This window comes from Myxine glutinosa, chromosome 14 (assembly GCF_964187855.1).
Source record: "Myxine glutinosa chromosome 14, kmMyxGlut1.1, whole genome shotgun sequence".
In the NCBI taxonomy this organism is placed as follows: domain Eukaryota; kingdom Metazoa; phylum Chordata; class Myxini; order Myxiniformes; family Myxinidae; genus Myxine; species Myxine glutinosa.
The window spans coordinates 64,581,113-64,600,542 of NC_136274.1; the positions used below are offsets into that span (position 1 = coordinate 64,581,113).

Genomic DNA, 19,430 nt, shown 5'->3' on the forward strand with positions numbered 1-19,430 from the left:
TGACATGTAGCTAGTTTTATATTTATTTCTTTTTCTGTGTGACATGTAGCTAGTTTTGTATTTATTTCTTTTTCTGTGACATGTAGCTCGTTTTATATTTATTTATTTTTCTGTGTGACATGTAGCTAGTTTTGTATTTATTTCTTTTTCTGTGACATGTAGCTAGTTTTATATTTACTTATTTTTCTGTGTGACATGTAGCTAGTTTTATATTTATTTATTTTTCTGTGACATGCAGCTAGTTTTATATTTATTTCTTTTTATGTGACATGTAGCTAGTTTTATATTTATTTATTTTTCTGTTATATGTAGCGAGTTTTATATTTATTTATTTTTCTGTGTGACATGTAGCTAGTTTTATATATATATTTTTTCTGTGTGACGTAGCTAGTTTTGTATTTATTTCTTTTTCTGTGTGACATGTAGCTTGTTTTGTATTTATTTCTTTTTCTGTGACAAGTAGCTAGTTTTGTATTTATTTCTTTTGCTGTGACATGTAGCTAGTTTTATATTTATTTCTTTTTCTGTGTGACATGTATCTAGTTTTATGTTTATTTCTTTTTCTGTGACATGGAGCTAGTTTTATGTTTATTTCTTTTTCTGACATGTAGCTAGTTTTATATTTATTTCTTTTTCTGTGACATGTAGCTAGTTTTATATTTATTTCATTTTCTGTGACATGTAGCTAGTTTTATATTTATTTCTTTTTCTGTGACATGTAGCTAGTTTTATATTTATTTATTTTTCTGTGACATGTAGCTAGTTTTATATTTATTTCTTTTGCTGTGTGACATGTAGCTAGTTTTATATTTATTTCTTTTTCTGTGTGACATGTAGCTAGTTCTATATTTATTTCTTTTTCTGTGACATGTAGCTAGCTAGTTTTATATTTATTTCTTTTTCTGTGACATGTAGCTAGTTTTATATTTATTTCTTTTTCTGTGACATGTAGCTAGTTTTATATTTATTTCTTTTTCTGTGACATGTAGCTAATTTTGTATTTATTTACTTTTCTGTGTGACATGTAGCTAGTTTTGTATTTATTTCTTTTTCTGTGTGACATGTAGCTAGTTTTATATTTATTTCTTTTTCTGTTACATGTAGCTCGTTTTGTATTTATTTCTTTTTCTGTGTGACATGTAGCTAGTTTTGTATTTATTTCTTTTTCTGCGTGACATGTAGGTCGTTTTGTATTTATTTCTTTTTCTGTGTGACATGTAGCTAGTTTTATATTTATTTCTTTTTATGTGTGACATGCAGCTAGTTTTGTATTTATTTCTTTTTCTGTGTGACATGTCGCTAGTTTTGTAATTATTTATTTTTCTGTGTGACATGTAGCTAGTTTTATATTTATTTCTTTTTCTGTGTGACATGTAGCTCGTTTTATATTTATTTCTTTTTCTGCGTGGCATGTAGCTCGTTTTGTATTTATTTCTTTTTCTGTGTGACATGTATTGTTTTATATTTATTTCTTTTTCTGTGTGACATGTCGCTAGTTTTGTATTTATTTATTTTTCTGTGTGACATGTAGCTAATTTTGTAATTATTTTTCTGTGACATGTTGCTAATTTTGTAATTATTTTTCTGTGACGTGTAGCTAGTTTTGTAATTATTTCTTTTTCTGTGTGACATGTAGCTAGTTTTGTAATTATTTCTTTTTCTGTGTGACATGTAGCTAGTTTTGTAATTATTTCTTTTTCTGTGTGAAATGTAGCTGGTTTTGTAATTATTTCTTTTTCTGCATGACATGTAGCTTGTTTTATATTTATTTATTTTTCTGTGTGACATGTCGCTAGTTTTGTATTTATTTCTTTTTCTGTGTGACATAGCTTGTTTTATATTTATTTATTTTTCTGTGTGACATGTTGCTAGTTTTGTATTTATTTCTTTTTCTGTGTGACATGGAGCTAGTTTTATATTTATTTATTTTACTGTGTGACATTTCGCTAGTTTTGTATTTATTTCTTTTTCTGTGTGACATGTAGCTAGTTTTGTAATTATTTTTCTGACATGTAGCTAATTTTGTAATTATTTTTCTGTGTGACGTGTAGCTAGTTTTGTCGTTATTTCTTTTTCTGTGTGACATGTAGCTAGTTTTATATTTATTTATTTTTCTGTGTGACATGTCGCTAGTTTTGTATTTATTTCTTTTTCTGTGTGACATGTAGCTTGTTTTGTAATTATTTTTCTGTGACATGTAGCTAATTTTGTAATTATTTTTCTGTGTGACGTGTAGCTAGTTTTGTCGTTATTTATTTTTCTGTGTGCTCGTTTTGTAATTATTTCTTTTTCTGTGTGACATGTAGCTAGTTTTGTAATTATTTCTTTTTCTGTGTGACATGTAGCTCGTTTTGTAATTATTTCTTTTTCTGTGTGACATGTAGCTAGTTTTGTATTTGTTTCTTTTTCTGTGTGACATGTAGCTAGTTTTGTATTTATTTCTTTTTCTGTGTGACATGTAGCTCGTTTTGTAATTATTTCTTTTTCTGTGTGACATGTAGCTAGTTTTGTATTTGTTTCTTTTTCTGTGTGACATGTAGCTAGTTTTGTAATTATTACTTGCAAAATCAAAGATTTTTCAAGTGTATTGGTCGGTTCCGTTTGTGGGTCTGTATGTTTGTCTGTTTGTCACCGGCCTACAGGTCACAATTCTATACCGATCGTCACGAAACTTCACCACGTTGTTTATGTCGTCCCAATTGAGAAGCCTTTTGATTTTGAGGTCAAAGGTCATCTGGAGGTAAAATTTCTAAAATCGTCATTTTAAATCCGATTGACTTGAAAATTGAATAGCATTTGTATATCAAGTCACTAAATTGGGAAACATACTATTTTTGAGGTCGAAAGGTCAAAGGGCAACTTAAGGTCAAATTTTTTAAATCATCAGTTTTCATCTAAAAAGCCATCAATTCTCAACCGATTGACTTCAAAATTGAACAGCATTTGCATATCGAGTCACTAAATTGGGAAACATACTATTTTTAAGGTCAAAGGTCAACTCAAAGTCAAACTTCCAAAATCATCACTTTTTATCTGAAAAACCATCAATTTTCATCCGATTGACTTGAAAATTGAACAGCATTTGCACATTGAGTCACTAAATAGGGACGTCATCTTTTTTTGAGGTCAAAAGGTCAACTCAAGGTCAACCTTCCAAAATCATCATTTTTCATCGGAAAAATTGTCACTTTTCTTCCTATTGACCCGAGCTTTAATCAAGATTGTCAATTTTAATCTTGATGAAATGGACAATTTTCTGTATCAATGGAATTTTTTTTCGTGGGGGGGGGGGCATATTTTGCAAGTATCGTGCTCCGCATGACGTCTTCTTGTTTCTTTTTCTGTGACATGTAGCTAGTTTTGTAATTATTTATTTTTCTGTGTGACATGTATCTAGTATTGTGTTTATTTATTTTTCTGTGTGACATGTAGCTCGTTTTATATTTATTTCATTTTCTGTGTGACATGTCACTTACTTCCCGACGGACTCGGTCACAGATTGGTTACCACGCGATTCGTTGTCGCGATTTGCGGATTGTTTCAATGGATATTGTTCTAATCATTGAGCGCTCCTGCTTGAGGACAATGGCGGTGTCGAACACGTGTTGACGTTTGTGTATTTTTTTTTTATATCCACTGGTCTACAAGTACAACCATTCACGAAACGGAACGAGATGGTCCGTTTGGAAATGTATTCTTTTATCTCCCCGGGGACCAAGTTGTTCGTGTTGTTTCTAACAGATCAACTTTTATTGATGATCTCCTTGTCACACCCATATTTATCAGAACACTCGCGGTCTCTGCAAAAGGATTCTCATTTGATCCAGTCTTTTGATATTCACTCACACAGTCTTCACGGGCAGAAATACATTGTTGGATAGACACCATAGACACCATGTACACGGGCAAAACTCCGCTTTTATGACACCGTGGTCATGGATTGAACGACACTTTAAGTTCCATGCACATGGGCAGAACTACACTGTGACACACACACACACACACACACACACACACACACACACACACACACACACACACACACACACACACACACACACACACACACACACACACACGGATACTTTGAGACCTGGTCGGGCTGCGTTCCAACTTCTGAAACTGCAAATGGAGATAAAAGCCAATTGGATAGACACCGTGTGTATGAAACAACACGCTGTTAGACACTGCGTGTACGAAACAATGCGTCGTTAGACACCGCGTGGATGAAAAAATGCATCATTAGACACCGTGTGTATGAAATGATGCATCGTTAGACACCGTGTGTATGAAATGATGCATCGTTAGACACCGTGTGTATGAAACGATGCATCGTTAGACACCGTGTGTATGAAACTCGTTAGACGCCGTGTGTATGAAACGATGCATCGTTAGACACCGTGTGTATGAAATGATGCATCGTTAGACACCGTGTGTATGAAATGATGCATCGTCAGACACCGTGTGTATGAAACGATGCATCGTTAGACACCGTGCGTATAACTATAAGCATAAGTCGTTATTGCAACGACAATGGAAGTCCAAGCAATAACATGAGATGACAGTGGTTGGTGGTGCCTGATGGTCATTTGTGAAATATTGTTCGGAACGACGCACGGATTGTGTGGGACATGGGAGTCATTCCCTGGTTCGATGAATGGTGAAAGACTCAAAGTTAAAAAAACATAATTTATATTGAGGACAAACTTCAAACCGTGAATCACAGTAGTTGTACAGATTAGCGACACACACACGGTAGTTGTACAGACTAGCGATATACACACACGGTAGTTGTACAGATTAGCGATATACACACATTGGTTGTACAGATTAGCGATATACACACAGTAGTTGTACAGTTTAGCGATATACACACATTGGTTGTACAGATTAGCGATGTGTACACAGTAGTTGGACAGATTAGCGATGTGTACACTAGTTGTACAGATTAGCGATATACACACGGTAGTTGTACAGATTAGCGATGTACTCACAGTAGTTGTACATATTAGCGATATACGCACAGTTGTTGTACATATTAGCGATATACACACAGTGGTTGTACAATTTAGCAATGTACACACAGTAGTTGTACATATTAGCGATATACACACAGTGGTTGTACAATTTAGCAATGTACACACAGTTGTTGTACATATTAGCGATATACACACAGTGGTTGTACAGATTGGCGATGCACGATGTAAACACAGTAGTTGTACAGATTAGCGATATACGCACAGTGGTTGTACAGATTGGCGATGCACGATGTAAACACAGTAGTTGTACAGATTAGCGATATACACACAGTGGTTGTACATATTAGCGATATACGCACAGTGGTTGTACATATTACTATTAGCGATATATACACAGTGGTTGTACATATTAGCGATATACACACAGTGGTTGTACATATTAGCGATATACGCACAGTGGTTGTACATATTAGCGATATACACACAGTAGTTGTACATATTAGCGATATACACACAGTAGTTGTACATATTAGCGAGATATACACAGTGGTTGTACATATTAGCGATATACGCACAGTGGTTGTACAGATTGGCGATGCACGATGTAAACACAGTAGTTGTACATATTAGCGATATACACACAGTGGTTGTACATATTAGCGATATACACACAGTGGTTGTACATATTAGCGATATACGCACAGTTGTTGTACATATTAGCGATATACACACAGTGGTTGTACATATTAGCGATATACACACAGTTGTTGTACATATTAGCGATATACACACAGTGGTTGTACATATTAGCGATATACACACAGTTGTTGTACATATTAGCGATATACACACAGTTGTTGTACATATTAGCGATATACACACAGTTGTTGTACATATTAGCGATATACACACAGTAGTTGTACATATTAGCGAGATATACACAGTGGTTGTACATATTAGCGATATACGCACAGTGGTTGTACAGATTGGCGATGCACGATGTAAACACAGTAGTTGTACATATTAGCGATATACACACAGTGGTTGTACATATTAGCGATATACACACAGTGGTTGTACATATTAGCGATATACGCACAGTTGTTGTACATATTAGCGATATACACACAGTGGTTGTACATATTAGCGATATACACACAGTTGTTGTACATATTAGCGATATACACACAGTGGTTGTACATATTAGCGATATACACACAGTTGTTGTACATATTAGCGATATACACACAGTTGTTGTACATATTAGCGATATACACACAGTTGTTGTACATATTAGCGATATACACACAGTTGTTGTACATATTAGCGATATACACACAGTGGTTGTACATATTAGCGATATACGCACAGTTGTTGTACATATTAGCGATATACACACAGTGGTTGTACATATTAGCGATATACACACAGTGGTTGTACATATTAGCGATATACACACAGTGGTTGTACATATTAGCGATATACGCACAGTTGTTGTACATATTAGCGATATACACACAGTGGTTGTACATATTAGCGATATACACACAGTGGTTGTACATATTAGCGATATACACACAGTGGTTGTAAATATTAGCGATATACACACAGTTGTTGTACATATTAGCGATATACGCACAGTTGTTGTACATATTAGCGATATACGCACAGTTGTTGTACATATTAGCGATATACACACAGTGGTTGTACATATTAGCGATATACACACAATGGTTGTACATATTAGCGATATACACACAGTTGTTGTACATATTAGCGATATACACACAGTGGTTGTACAATTTAGCAATGTACACACAGTTGTTGTACATATTAGCGATAGACACACAGTGGTTGTACAGATTGGCGATGCACGATGTAAACACGGTAGTTGTGCAGCTATCTATAATTCCAGTAATCTCTGTACGTTTGTACGTTTGTACGTTTGTCTGTCTGTGACCGCTGTTTCTCGACAACCACGGGTCCAATATACTTTTAACTTGCCAGGTATATTGCTGGGGACCCGAGGATGTGCCTTTTCAAGGTTTCATATTAATCGGACAATTACTTACCGAGCTATGTCCAAAAAACGATTCAACCAATCAGAGAGCAGCGAACGATCGCGTGTGCCGGCGTTGCGAATGGACCAAACCATTCCATGTAAATAGAGGGGGGGTTCTGTGGTCGTTGCGAATGGACGAAACCATTTCATGTAAATAGAGGGGGGGGGGGGGATTGTCACTGTACTCGCAAGCCGTTCGCCGTTCGCTTTGGCGTTGCGAATGGACCAAACCATTTCATGTAAATAGAGGGGGGGGATATAATTTTAGATAGATATATAGTACGGGCATATATATAGTACGGGCATGCCCTAGTCTATCTATAATTCCAGTAATCTCTGTCTGTCTGTCTGTACGTTTGTTTGTCTGTGACCGCTGTTTCTCGGCAACCACGGGTCCGATATACTTTTAACTTGCCAGGTATATTGCTGGGGACCCGAGGATGTGCCTTTTCAAGGTTTCATATTAATCGGACAATTACTTACCGAGCTATGTCCAAAAAACGATTCAACCAATCAGAGAGCAGCGAACGATCGCGTGTGCCGAACGTGGCGGGCACACTCTGCCTCGGATGGCACATTTGACAGCGTATTCATTTATTTCACGTTTGCAAACTATGTTGGCGTTAAACTATGTTTTACAACTAATAAAAACGAATTTGCGATTCATTCGCTTTCCTGCGCGTTTGTGCACGCGATGGCGATTTCTTTACCAAACTCCGGAAGCCGTTCGCTTTGGACCAAACCATTGCATGTAAATAGAGGGGGGGGATTGTCACCACTCGCAAGCCGTTCGCTTTGGACCAAACCATTTCATGTAAATAGAGGGGGGGGATATAATTTTAGATATAGATATAGTACGGGCATGCCCTAGTATTAGTAATGGACACACAGTAGTTTTACAGATTAGTCATCCACAATATACACACAGTGGTTGTACAGAGTGGTGATGTACACACAGTAGTTGTACAGATTAGTCCTCCACAATGTACACACAATAGTTGTACAGAGTGGTGATGTACACACAGTAGTTGTACAGATTAGTTATCCACAATGTACACACAGTTGTACAGATTAGCGATATACACACAATAGTTGTACAGATTAGTGATGTACACACAGCAGTTGTACAGATTAGTCCTCCACAATGTACACACAGTTGTACAGATTAGTCCTCCACAATGTACACACAATAGTTGTACAGATTAGTGATGTACACACAGCAGTTGTACAGGTTAGTCCTCCACAATGTACACACAGTTGTACAGATTAGTCCTCCACAATGTACACACAATAGTTGTACAGAGTGGTGATGTACACACAGCAGTTGTACAGATTAGTCCTCCACAATGTACACACAGTTGTACAGATTAGCGATATACACACAATAGTTGTACAGATTAGTGATGTACACACAGTAGTTGTACAAATTAGTTATCCACAATGTACACACAGCAGTTGTACAGATTAGTCCTCCACAATGTACACACAGTTGTACAGATTAGCGATATACACACAGTAGTTGTACATATTAGCGATATACACACAGTAGTTGTACATATTAGCGATATACACACAGTAGTTGTACATATTAGCGATATACACACAGTAGTTGTACATATTAGCGATATACACACAGTAGTTGTACAGATTCGTGATGTACACAATGTGTTGTGGTTTTAGACCCCAGAATCTTCTGTTTTGCTCAATCCCATCATGCCCATTTCCCTCATTCCCCCAGACACGCCGGGGAGGCATCACCACTCTACTCAGGGGGGCTCGGTGACCACACCGGGTCCCGGCGGAGGTAAAGCTGGAGAGGAAGCGTCTAAATCAAGGGGTCGAAGACTCGGCTCCGTGGAATGTGTCCCGATCGATATCCTGGCAGAGCACGCTGCGGAGCTTGTACGCACGGACAGCCCTGGAATACTGTGCTCTGTGCTGCCCTCACACTGGCGCTGCAACAAGACCCTCCCCGTCCCTTTCAAGGTACTCGCCTGGTCCTTCCCCACACTTATTATTTCCGATACTCATGCAGAAATTTGTATATGAATCACGCACAGCACGAGGACATCGGGAGACATCATTGTATACTTTTGCATGCATGACGAGGACACTCGGAGACGGTGGTGAAATTGACCTGGTACTACAGGAAGGATCTAAACCTGGGATCCGAGATCATGAACTAACTGCTCCAAACATTCTGGCCGAGGGTCTCTCATCATATCAGATTTGGTGCAAAATGACCAAACGTAGCTGAACCTGCCAGGTCAATATTCGACACACTTTCCAAAAAAACGTTTGTTCACCTTGTGGTCACCTGTTAAATTGGCCATCATGGACCTACACTCATGTACACATGTACGATGTGTACATGAGTGTAGGTTCAGAATAAAATGTGGTGTGCTGGTGTATGGATTGGTTGGATTACTCCTTTTTGGCACATGTTCCTGTGTAGAATTTTTTGAATGAGAAACTAAAACGGCATTCGGTCCGAGCGCATACAGTGCCGTTAAAAAGTATTCACACCCCTTGACTTTTTTCACATTTTGTTGTTACAGCTTGAATTTAAAACGGATTAAATTGAGATTTTTTTGTCACTTTGTCACAACGGAACAAATCTGTACAATGAAGCATAATGTCAGTGGAATTTTTTTTTTGGAAAGTTTTACGAAACTATTTAAGATGAAATAACGAACTATCTAATTTACATAAGTATTCAACCCCCTGAGTAAATACTTCATAGAAGCACCATTGGCAGTGATTATACAGCTTTGATTCTTCTTGGGTATGTCTATCAGCTTTGCACATCTGGATTTGGGGAGTTTCTCCTGTTCTTCCTTGCAGATTTGCTCAAGCTCTGTCAAGTTGGATGGGGAGCGTCGGTGAACAGCAATCTTCAAGTCTTTCAACAGATTCTCAATGGGATTCAAGTCTGGGCTTTGAATGGGCCACTCAAGGACTTTCACGTTCTTGTACTGTAGCCATTCCAGTGTTGCTTTGGCTGTATGCTTGGGGTCATTGTCCTGTTGGAAAGTAAATCTTTGCCGCAGTCTAGGGTCTTCTGCACTCTGAAGCAGGTTCTCCTCAAGGATTTGCCTATATTTGGATCCAATCACTGTTCCCTCTACCCTTACAAGTCTCCCAGTCCCTGCCGCTGAAAAGCATCCCCATAGCATGATGCTGCCTCCACCATGCTTTCCAGTAGCAATGGTATTAGATGCCTGACATAACGCCTTGTATTCAAGCCAAAGAGTTCATTAAATTTTCGTCTCGTCAGACCACAGAATATTTTGCCTCATGCTCTCAGAGTCTTTCATGTGCCTTTTGGCAAACTCCAGGCGTGCTGTAATGTGTCTGTTCCTCAGGAGTGGCTTCCGTCTGGCCACTCTTCCATAAAGCCGAGATTTGTGAAGTGCTGCAGAGACTGTTGTTCCTCCATGTTCTCCCATATCGTCAAAGGAACTCTGTAGTTCTGTCAGAGTGGTCATTGGGTTCTTGATCACCTCCCGGACCAAGGTCCTTCATGCCAGGTTGCTCAGTTAAGTGGGACGGCCAGCTCCAGGAAGAATCTGGGTTGTTCTATATTCTTTCCATTTCCTAATGATGGACCTCACTGTGCTCTTGGAAACTTTCAACATTCTAGAAATTGTTTTATACCCTTCCCTAGATCAATGCCTCCTCATACATGCTCGGTTAGACATCGCCGCATGTACGAAACAACACGCTTTTTTACACCACGTGTATGAAACATCACACCATCAGACACCACGTGTATGAAATAATGCAATTCTATGTGGAAGTTTTACGGACAGTTTATTGGACTTGATGGTAGAGTTTCTGCTCTGACATGCACTGACATAGAAAGGTGTGTTCCTTTCTAAATCATGTCCAATGCTTTGAATTGGTCGCAGGTGGATTCAAACCAAGTTGTAGAGACATCTCAAGGATGATCAAAGGAAATTGGATGCACCTGAGCTCAAATTGGAGTATCATAGCAAAGGGGTTGAATACTTATTGACTCAAGACATTTCAGCTTTCCATTTTTGATGAAGTTCTAAAAAATGCTTAAATTTTTTTTTCCTACTTTGACATTATGGGGTATTATGTGTAGATCAGTGAGAAAAAATCTGAATTTAATCCATTTTAAATTCAGGCTGAAACGCAACAAAATGTGAAAAGAATGAAGAGGTGTGAATACTTTGTGAAAGCACTGTACCTCCGCCAGGCTGAACAGTTTACGTTTTGTGTCCCACTGACGGGTCAGATCTGGATATGGATCTGGACCCGAACCAAATCTAATCTGCTTGTTCTTGTTGCTTACCCAACTTGTCCACCAAGTTTTGTTCAAATCCATCCCCAACATTTTGAGATATCCTGCTCACAGACAGACGGCCAAACAGACAAGTGTGAGAACATAACCTACGTCCACCCTTTGTGGTGGAGGTACCGTAATTAGATTCTTCTTTTTTCGTTTTGAAAATGACCAAAAACCCCATCCGGTCACATTCAGTCACTTAAAGATGGAAACCCCCTCAACTAAGCAATCTTGAGATATGATCAAGGCCCGACATGGAGTTTCCATTCGAATCGCCGTTTCTTCGGATTAAATGATCCACACATCTTTTATCTTCAGAAAAGGACTTGCTTTATCCTTTACTGGAAATGTCCAATTCAGTCAGCCATGTTGGGAATGTTCTCTGGGATTGCTTGGTCTGCGGGAATGTCAGGTATAACTGATGGGGAATGTAAAGGTGCCAGAGGAATCTTTTATCAAATAAATGAATGAAAACCACTGGATTACCACACCATGGTATTGTCGTCCTGGATAAGACCATCGCTTGATAACTGGGCTCTCCCCTCCAAGATTCCAACTTCCTGACATCCAACCTGGGAGCTGGTGTTTCAACCAATGCCCATGCAGCAAGATGACGAGGTGCGATATTAACATGTACAGCACTGGGGTGTTATTCATTCTTTAATATTGGTTGAACTTTAACCCGGCAGCACGTGATAGTACATTCCTTTTGCCTTTTGTTACCCAATAACTCTGCCTTTTACTCGCTCCACATTGCAACGGCATTCACCGGTCGAACAGGTAAGGTGTCGAAGCGCACTCGGTGCATGAGCAAACCATCGTTACTTGCACAAGGTCCCGGTAAATGGGCACGTGTATGATACCTGTCGTGGGGTCTGGTGCAATGCGTGTGCAGGTGCTGTGCCTCGTGGACGTGCCCGACGGTACCGAGGTGGGCGTTCTGGCTGGAAATGATGAAAACTGCACCGCCGAGCTACGCAACACCAGGGCAGTGACCAAAGAGCGCGTGGCCCGCTTCAACGATCTCCGCTTCGTGGGACGCAGTGGCCGCGGTAATCGAGCCTTGGGCATCACTCGACTGTCGGACGGTCCAAAAAGTACAAGGTGAACATCATTAAATGTACTTGTATTCCTCACCAGGTAAAAGCTTAACGCTCACCATCACGGTGTTCACCAGGCCGCCCCAAGTGGCAACGTACCAACGCGCCATCAAAGTCACTGTTGACGGTCCACGGGAGCCCAGACGTAAGTGGACCGCGTTCAGCTTGACATTTATTTACTTCACATAATATGTGAATACCTGTGCCTCACTCTCCTCTCAACCCCCCTTTCTCCTCTCCACCCCGTCTTCTCTACATCCCCTCACTTTCCTCTCTCCTCTCCTCCTCACTCTCCTCTCCTCCTCACTCTCCTCTCCACCCCTCACTTTCATCTCTCCCACTCACTTCTCTCCACCCCTCACTTTCATCTCTCCCACTCACTGCTCTCCACCCCTCACTTTCATCTCTCCCACTCACTTCTCTCCACCCCTCACTTTCATCTCTCCCACTCACTCCTCTCCACCCCTCACTTTCATCTCTCCCACTCACTTCTCTCCACCCCTCACTTTCATCTCTCCCACTCACTCCTCTCCACCCCTCACTTTCATCTCTCCCACTCACTTCTCTCCACCCCTCACTTTCATCTCTCCCAATTACTCCTCTCCACCCCTCACTTTCATCTCTCCCACTCACTCCTCTCCACCCCTCACTTTCATCTCTCCCACTCACTCCTCTCCCTCTCACTCTCCTCACTCCTCACTCTACTCTCCCTCACCCCTCTCCCCCCTATCTCCCCGTACCCACATCACATCTGACCAGATACATTCAAAACGGCAATTAGAATGCATTTTTGCCAATAAAGTGGCAATATTTGTGCGATTTTCTCACCTTTTGTTGCAACCAAGTCTTAAACCATCTTAGCTACTATGGAAAATAAAATCAGATGGTGAATTAGAGTTGAGATACCCTTAACAGGCGTCAGACGGATGGACAGACTGGAGGAGAGTATTATTGTGTCAATTCCTTGTGCATATGGTTTCTATCTTCTACCGACTCCTCTCCGGCCTTGCTCCCCCAACTCTCTCTGTGCTCTGTCCCCCAAATATTCCTATAGGTCGCACAAGATCTGCCAGCAACCCTCTTCTGGTGAAATTGTCAAAATCTAGGCTCTCTGCTCACCTTCACTCTTTCATTCCTCTTTTCTTCTGCCTCTGGAACAAACTCCCCCACTCCCTTCAATCCCACTCCTCCCTCCAGGTCTTTAAAACAGCTGTTCACCACCATTTCTTATCTTCCCCCATCGAAAACCTTGATCTTTTATACCCCCACCAATTTCACCCCAGATCCACGTTTTTGAAATACCAACTTCTTTCCTGGAAGTCCTTGCAGTGTCCATGTGTTTTATACTTCTCCCACACCCTTGCACTTTTATCAAATAATGCACCATTTCTTCCAGAAAATTGTTGAAATTAAAAAATATTTTGGTATCCACATAACTATGTCTGTGGTTTGCAGTGGAACAAAACAAAAAAAGCTGAAAAAAATTACTAAATCTTAGCTTATTCCACACAGAAACCGAAAATGGCCCGGACAATATTATTGGCACCTTTTAGAAGTTGTTATGAATAATTAGATTTCAAGCAGGTGATTCTCCTTTACTTTGGAATTGAACTCACCTGTGGTGAGTTGCAGATGGCTGCGATATAAAAATCACTCTTTCAACCATTTTGAATAGAGAAAAGGAGTCATTCTGCTGTTTTGTGTCACTGTGTGTACCGCAATGAGCATGGAGAAAAGAAAGAAAACCAGCGAATTGTCTCAGGAGGTCAGACACAAGATTGTAGCCAAGGATGGACAATGTCAAGCCTACATGTCCATCTCCAGAGACCTTGATGTTCCTGTGCCCACCGTACACAATGTTATCAGGAAGTTTAAGGCCCATGGCACTGTAGCCAACCTCCCTGGACAGGGCCGCAAGAGAAACTTGATCGAAGATTGCAGCAAAGGATTGTTCAAATGCTGGAGAAAGCATCTTGATAAACTGCCAAACAGATTCAAGCAGACCTTCAGACACAAGGTACAACAGTTTCAACTCACACCATCCGTCGCCAACTCAATGAAAGGGGGTTCTATGGTAGGAGACCCAGGAGGAGCCCACTGCTAAGAAAGCCCAACTGGAGTTTTCCAAAACACACCTGATCAAGCCAAAATCCTTCTTGGAGAATATCCTGTGGACAGATGAGACCAAATTAGAGCTTTTTGGTAAAGCACATCATCTCTATGTTTACATAAAACAAAATGAAGCCTTCAGGAAAAGAACACCTTCTCTACAGTTAAACATGGAGGAGGTTCAGTGATGTTTTGGGGTTGCTGTGCTGCCTCTGGCACTGGGTGACTTGAATGTGTGCATGGCATCATGAAATCAGGAGATTACCAGGGCATTTTGGAGCGCAATGTTCAACCCAGTGTCAGAAAGCTGGGTCTCCGTCGAAGGCCATGGGTCTTGCAGCAGGACAATGACCCCAAACACACTTCAAAAAGCACCCAGGAATGGTTCAAGACAAAACGCTGGACTGTTCTGACGTGGCCAGCAATGAGTCCAGATCGAAATCCCATTGAACAGCTGTGGGAAGATCTGAAAACAGCAGTTGGGAGAAGGCACCATTCAAATCTGGGAGAACTGGAGCAGTTTGCACAAGAAGAGTGGGTGAAGCTGCCAGTAGAGAGGTGTAGGAAGTTCATTCATGGCTGTAGGAAGCGCTTGACTGCAGTTATTTTGTCCAAAGGATGTACTACCAAATATTAAGTCTCGGGTGTCAATAATTTTGTCAATGCCATTTCTTTTTATTTTCTGATTTAAAAGGACATATTAAGTTCTGAATCAAAAACAAAGGTTCTGTAATATAACAGTGAAATAAAGAATTGTGGAGACCAAATACTTTTGTCAATTTCAACTTGTTTTTCGAGAAAATTGAGTTACTTGAAAAAAGTGCAAGGGTGGCATTATTTTTGGCCATGACTGTATAAGATGATATCTTAAAATGTTATGGACGAGTTATGACTAAACTTGGTGGATGAGTTGGTGTGGTGACAAGAACAAGCCGATTAGATTTTTGGTTCAGGTCCGAATCCAGATCTGGCCTATCAGTGGATACAAAACATAAACTGTTCAGCCTGGCGGAAGCGTGCGCTCTACCGAGTGCCGTTCTAGTTCCTTGTGTATATCATTGTTCTTTGAGTATGTCTTTGTCTGTATCCTGGTTCGTTGTGAAAGTTATTGCGTATGTCATTGTTCCTTGTGTATATTGTCTTAGCCGTCCGATCCGTTCCAGTTTCCTGGTTTGATTCCAGCGAGTTTCCTCAATGCAACCGTTTTGAACAACCTCCTCACGTGTCCAAATACCAAGATACCATGCACATCCGGGTCACCGATTCTGCTGAGCGTTATGCAAATTAGCACCACCGTTTTGTATCTAATTAGGCCGAGCGAGCCTAAGATGCATGTCACTGTCTGTAATTCGGATTTGAATGAAGTCTGTAAAGGAGTACATTGTAATGCAATTAAATTGCATACTAATTAACATACAGAAAAAGGGTATTCTAACAAAAGACAGACAAATTCACAAATTGGCTTCATTACTGCAAGCCTCAAAGGCCAAAGCATCCACATTATACATGTGTGGTGTGGCACTCTTTTTGTACCTTTGGGTTCCACACATGATTTGTGGAAGTTGAGATGAATTTGAGAGAGTATTGTGTCCTATCCTGCTTGACGTCTGGAAGACGATGTTTAAAAGTCGTTAGATATTAGCAATTTGTCTGAGCCAAGCACAGGCCAATCTGAGAAGCCCAAACATCGCAGGTATAGACTAGTCCTTGCAGAGATGGACGTTGGCAGGTTTTCCTTTCTTGCCTCCACTGTCTCTCGATAACTAGTCTCTCGCATTCAAAGTGGTCCAGGCATTTGCGGCAAATGTTATGCCAATCCGACCTGTTTGTGGCCTGATGTTCCCAGGTGACAACTGGAATGGCACAAGACCTGAGTGTAAACTTGAGGAAATCCTTAAAATGCTTTCTTTGTCCACCATGTGACCGTTTACCAAATTTAAGTTGTCCATAGAAAAGCGCTCTTGGGATTCTATGGTCTTCCATGTGTGTGAAGTGTCCTGACCAGTGAAGCTGGGCTTGCATCAAGAAATACTCAATTCCTTGGATATGACAGTGGTCTAGGATTGAGGTGTTAGGTATTCTGTCTCACCAGATGATGCCAAGAATCTTGCTAAGGCATTGCATATGGAATTGATGAAGGCGTTTGATATGGAGACGAATGGGTGTCCAACATTCGCGTCCGTACAGAAGTGTCGATAAGACAATGACACGATAGACACTGATGTTGGTGTTCAGGTGAATGCCACATTCATGCCAAATGCGATGTGTCATTCTTCCAAAGGACACACATGCTTTTCCGAGTCTTGATGTTACTTTGTCGTCAATCATTGCATTTTGAGAGAGAGGACACCTCCAAGGTAGCAGAACTTATCCACAACTTTGAGTGGCGAGTCATCGATGGTAATGGATGGGACGTTATACGCACCTTCTGGCTCGGCTGAAGCAGAGCCTCGGCCTTCTTGAGGCTAATGGTAAGGCCAAAGCGACGAGCAGATTGCTCAAAGGAGTTGACGATAAATTTCATATCTTCAAGATTATGACTGAAGAGTGCGCAATCATCGGCGAAAAGTAGATCATGGAGCAACATTTCCGTGATTCTGGACTTGGTCTGCAGATGTTGCAAATTAAAGACGCCACAGTCGGTGCGAAACAGGATCATCACTCCCCAGGTGCAATCGTCAAGGGCATCATGAAGCATAGAGGAAAACGCAATGCTAAACAATAGGGGAGCTAGGACACAGCCTTGCTTTGTGCCTAGGATATGACCATCGTCATCGAGCTGAGTCATTGTATCATTGATTTGAGCCAAAAAAACAGAGAGGGCCTAATTTGGTACCCTGTAGTACCCCTCCACTGAGGGTTCGATTTACAGACGATGTACCCTTGTATCTAACGCATTGAGATATTGTATCTGAGAAACTACATATCCAAGGAATTAAGGCAGGCCTGACACCCATTTGTATCCACTTTATATCTCCTCGATGGGCTTTCGTTAATCACCGAAATAAGGACCATGACGACCTGAATTCACTCCAAGACCAGGTATATTTAAAATGCACTGATAATGGTCACGAGGATGGATACAGAAGGAAGCAATAACAGTAAAACCTTTCATAAACCTCTTACCCACTACCGAACATATGTACCCACAAAACGATGAACAATAAAGGATCGTTAAATAATTATGCCTTATCCGGGCCCACAGACACACCACAGGAGATAGACCAGATAGAGTCACAAGACTGAAATACTGTGAGCTGTCTCCAGTGGGACAGAGCTGGAATAGTGCAGCGTGGCGAAGCAGGCATCAATAACGGCCTGCTCCAGCCAGGAACCTGACTTGAGGTGGGAGGAGAGGTGAGGCATGGTTGGCTGGGTGGGGGTGTGGTGTCGCACAGTAGCTTGCACATATCTCCCACAACCTCTCCACAGATCAGTCCCAGGCAGCTGCTAATTGCCATAGTCCCCTCCCCCCATGCTGCATGCGTTTTTATTGCCTCTGGCCCCCACTTCACACCATGACATCCCACATCCCTCCCCTCTTTCTCACCATTGGCTCAGAGGACCATTTAATGAGTGGAGGACCACCCATCTCCTACTTGTTACTAGTGCGGTCCCCCTCATTCCCCCCCCCCCCCCCCCTCCTTGAGCCGGCCTACAGCTTCAAGCTTTCCCGCCTAAAGTACAGCTTCAAGGCCTGTGAGGATACCTAAAAGAGACATAATGGACAGATTCCAAAAGGTATAACATGAAAGAAAAGGTTCAAACGGTTTGGTGGTTTTTAAACAGACATTAGGAGGGGGAGTCATTGTCTATGAATGATCGTTTTAAGGCCATTTTCCCCGCTAGAGCAGGGGTTAGCCTTGCGGGCCCCATGACAATCATGGTTCCCTGTTTGAGGCAATGTTTTTATGGCCGGATGCCCTTCCTGGCGCCAACCCTTAGTCGCCTCTTACGATGCGCAGGGATACGGTGTACCTATTCTAAACCGGGGTACACACCAGGATCATTCATCCCAGCAATCTGGTACTCAATTTGCCGACCTCGGAAGGATGACAGGCTGAGTCAACCCCCCTGGCGTTAATTCAGCGATCGGCCGGGATTCGAACCCAGGATCCTAGGATCCCAAGCCGGCACCCTAACCACTAAGCCAACACCAGGCAACACCATTGTCTATCTATTATATATAAGCGACGTATATCTTGTATCAGGATTAATTACCTCATGGATGTACTTGAAGGGTCTCTTCTTCTTCTTGCTCCCTGAGACTTGAAGTTTCTGGTTCCCCCTACCCAGTCGGTATCAGACTGCTCCCCCAATGATGTCTCTCAGGGCCCTGGCTCCCGGCACTACAGGTGTCCTCGGTGAGCACAGGCCTTCCTAGCACCCGGTGCTTGCCCTTGGCCCAACGACCTCACCACAACTGGAGTTTGTAAAATGGCACAAAAGCACCCACCTAGCCTCTCAACAAATGGTGAGCACATGTGGCCTTCAATGCTCAAGCAAATGGCCCAGTAAGCAATCAACGAATGAAACTTGGCCCATATGGCATTGACAAAAGGTGCGTCTTTAGCCTTTATGGCCCACAAACCAATGGCACAGCAGGTGACAAGTGTCATGGCGTGATGGCAAGACTGCCAGGTGGGTGGCATGGCTGACTGGTAGATGAGTGGCCGGCAGATGTCGTGTGAGCTGGCAGCAGATCTGTGTGGCAGAAGCATGTGAGATGGCTGGCTTTTGCCCTAACCTAACTCTACCCTGACTGTCCTGCTAATCCATCTATGCTACGTCTAACTCCAGCCCCTCAAAATCCCTCTGATCTAATCTGTACCTCCTGGGCTGCTAATCCCATTAAAACTAATCTA

The 19,430-nt window shown here is 41.5% G+C and overlaps 1 protein-coding gene across 4 annotated transcripts in view; it reads left to right on the plus strand.

Annotated features, from left to right (window-relative positions):
• LOC137439853 (runt-related transcription factor 3) overlaps positions 1-19,430 on the plus strand; it is a 64,808-nt gene that overhangs the window by 20,432 nt on the left and 24,946 nt on the right. For all 4 annotated transcript variants that reach the window (XM_068136009.2, XM_068136010.2, XM_068136016.2 and 1 more), the window contains exons 2-4: positions 8,780-9,027; positions 12,252-12,408; positions 12,497-12,601. In XM_068136009.2, coding sequence (XP_067992110.2) covers positions 8,780-9,027; positions 12,252-12,408; positions 12,497-12,601 — 510 coding nt within the window. The remainder of the gene's footprint in view (positions 1-8,779; positions 9,028-12,251; positions 12,409-12,496; positions 12,602-19,430) is intronic.